The sequence below is a fragment of the Triticum aestivum genome, chromosome 2D (assembly GCF_018294505.1).
Source record: "Triticum aestivum cultivar Chinese Spring chromosome 2D, IWGSC CS RefSeq v2.1, whole genome shotgun sequence".
NCBI lineage: Eukaryota > Viridiplantae > Streptophyta > Magnoliopsida > Poales > Poaceae > Triticum > Triticum aestivum.
The window spans coordinates 374326553-374329284 of record NC_057799.1 but is presented as its reverse complement, the minus strand read 5'-3'; the positions used below and the strand labels follow the sequence as shown (position 1 = coordinate 374329284).

The 2732-nt window shown below is 52.7% G+C and overlaps 1 protein-coding gene across 1 annotated transcript; it reads left to right on the top strand.

Annotated features, from left to right (window-relative positions):
• The first annotated feature begins 1035 nt into the window (after window positions 1-1035).
• On the top strand, window positions 1036-2709 carry LOC123053219 (uncharacterized). Its single transcript, XM_044476659.1, has 2 exons — window positions 1036-1801; window positions 2180-2709. Exons 1-2 carry the CDS (start codon window positions 1354-1356, stop codon window positions 2383-2385), a joined length of 654 nt encoding a protein of 217 aa, XP_044332594.1. The 5' UTR covers window positions 1036-1353; the 3' UTR covers window positions 2386-2709.
• The last annotated feature ends 23 nt before the right edge of the window (window positions 2710-2732 follow it).

The window sequence follows — 2732 nt, the reverse complement described above, 5'->3', positions numbered from 1 at the left end:
CCGGTGAATGACTTTCGGTGGTGAGGTACAAATTATGGACAATGACTTGACGCAAAGGAATGTTGTTGGAGTGGCAGCGGTTAAATTGCAGCTGCTTGGATTGTGGAAAAGCGGCGGCGACAACACATGTGTGACTTTGATGGTGGTGCTGCGAGCACCCGGTCTCGAGCTCCGGGGCGAAAGCCTAGGTCAGACCCGAGTGGTCATCCCTGGCAATGGCGATGTTTTTTTTACATCGTGACCTTGTTGGAGGCATTGCTCGGATACGTTCAGACTGTTTCTTCAGGGTGAAAACTTTGATTCTAGCCTTTTTGGTTGGATCCGGCGACGGCGGCGCTTGAGTGTCGCTTCCTTCTTGAAGGCGTTGTTGTTGAAGATCCTCGTCGTCAATGTGGTGTCAATGGTTGGTGCGGATATGGTCGCAGTTCTAGTTTGTCGTTCACTGATCTGATCGCTTTGGGGCTTTTTTATTTCTTTTTTCCTTTTCACACCTATTCATAGCTTTTGGTCTTATGACTTTGCTAGTCGTTGGTGTGTTTTAGCGTTTGTGTTGGGTTGGCTGTGTGCATCCTAGTTATGCAGAGGCCGGGTGTATGTTCATTATATTGTATCCTCTTGATGCTTCTTTTGAGCCAATAAAATTCACCCTTTGTCGAAAAAAACCTCACCACTCCAAGTCCCTGAAGTCCTCTATCCATATGCTCCTCAGTGTAAGCTTGAATCTTGCAAGTTCAAGGGTTCTGTTTCGCACTACTTTCCATAACATTTTTTTTGAAAGGTTCTTTCGTCTTTTATATATAGTGCATCAACCAAAGCGTGGTGCAAAGTCAATGCAATAGAAATCAAATGGGCATGACTTTGCAATTACCAAATTTCTTTTGAGTTAGTATGTAAGAGTGTTTTGCCCTTAGTGGCGACTTTAATAAATAAATATAAACGTAGTACTTAATTTGTGGAGGAGAGGCAATCGTGCTCCAATAATTGACAAGCCAATCACCAATGGTTACAATGATTCCATGTGTATGTCTGCCGTGCCGTTCTCATCTCACCTTTCTCCGGTACAAGTCACTTCCCAGTTGCTTCTGGCTTTGATTGTGCTTCCCACCTTTGAAAATTCGGTTCTCCTTGCTTTAATTGTGCCCTGTTTCGCCTTCGTCTCGGCTGGCTCTTATATGGCCATAGGACCAGCTGCAGCTGCATACGGCATGCTCTGTTTCTGCATGGACAACCTCGCCGTCCGGCTCCCGTGCACGTTGCCGCCGGCAGCCGTGATCCTTGCGCGCGCCGTCTGATCGCCCGGGTGTTTGGAGCTGTTTCTGCGGCAGTGCCTGCGGGTCACCGCCAGCAAGGGCGATGCCTCCTCACGCAACTTCCTTCGAGAAGAGCTGCTCCGGCGACCGGCAAAGGCAGGAGGCAGGAGGGCAACTGCTGCGAGGCCCGGGGCAGCGGTCGGCGTCGTTCCACGGGCGCGGGGCGGAGCAGCGGCACCAGCTGCCAAAGCAGAGGCCCAAGACGCAGCCGGACCTGCTCGCCGGCGTGAGGGGCAGGAGCTTCCGCGCCGCGGACGGCGGCGAGCCGCTGGCGGAGCTGGCGGTCCGGAGGACGCCGAGCAAGGTGCTGGTGAACGTGACCGTGCAGAGGAGCCTGTGGCCGCTGCACGTCATGGCGTCGGCGGAGTGGAGCGTGGCGGACCTCGTGGCCGCCTCCGTGGGGATCTACGTCAAGGAGGGCAGGCGGCCCTTGCTGCCGGCGACCGACCCGTCGACCTTCGGCCTACACTACTCCCAGTTCAGCTTGGAAAGTAAGTCTGTTGCACCTGAAGTCCACAGTACCCTCTGTTTTTCATTCCAGACTTGCACCACACAACTATCAAAGTGGAAAGCCAGCACAAGCCCAAGTAGTCAGTATTGGCCAAGCTGGCCATATGCCGGCATGAACTTGGTTCGAGAATAGCCGGCGAGATGAATCAGACCATTTGTTTCCTCAGAAAACCCCTGAACTTATTCAACAAGCAATGCATGGGCCCATGTGTCAATGGTCTGTTTTCCCTTTCTCTTACTCGTTAGCCCCACTGACAGTATCAAGTCAACCATTGATCCTTTAGTGAGCATGATCTGCATCGTTCAGTAAGTGAAGGATCATTCACTGATCATGTAAATGTTGTGGACTCATTGGTCAGGTTTGGACCCGAGGGAGAAGGTGATGGAGCTAGGGTCCCGGAGCTTCTTCCTGTGCCCCAGGTCCTCTTCGGCCGCCGTCCAGACCTCCTCGTCCTCCTGCTCCTCCGCCGGAGCAAGCGGTGTCAGGAACGCCGGGGAGGCGCCTACGTCAGCGGGCGAACCGCCGGCCTGGCTGCGCTACATGCCGTTCTGGCCGACCATGTAGCGAGCGGGCACACTTCATCATCCATGATGATCACTGCCCACCCTCGGTCCATGTCTCGAATTGGTTTGGCACGCAGAGCTTCAGGGGATAAGACCGTAGCGTGCTGGTGCCTGATAGTATCTCGTTGTTTAGGCGGAAACGTCATGATCCACTCGGCTCAGCCACGCCAGATTCAGATAGTAGGAAATATCAGGTGCGTGATTAGGACAGTTCCCGGGACCGTGCCCGGGCAATTAAGATTGTTATAGACTACAGGAAGCATGATGTGTAATTATTGAATTTTGTATCTGATTATGGATGCAAGTAGAGGAGATTGACCGGCCATGTATGGATGGATCACATATGCA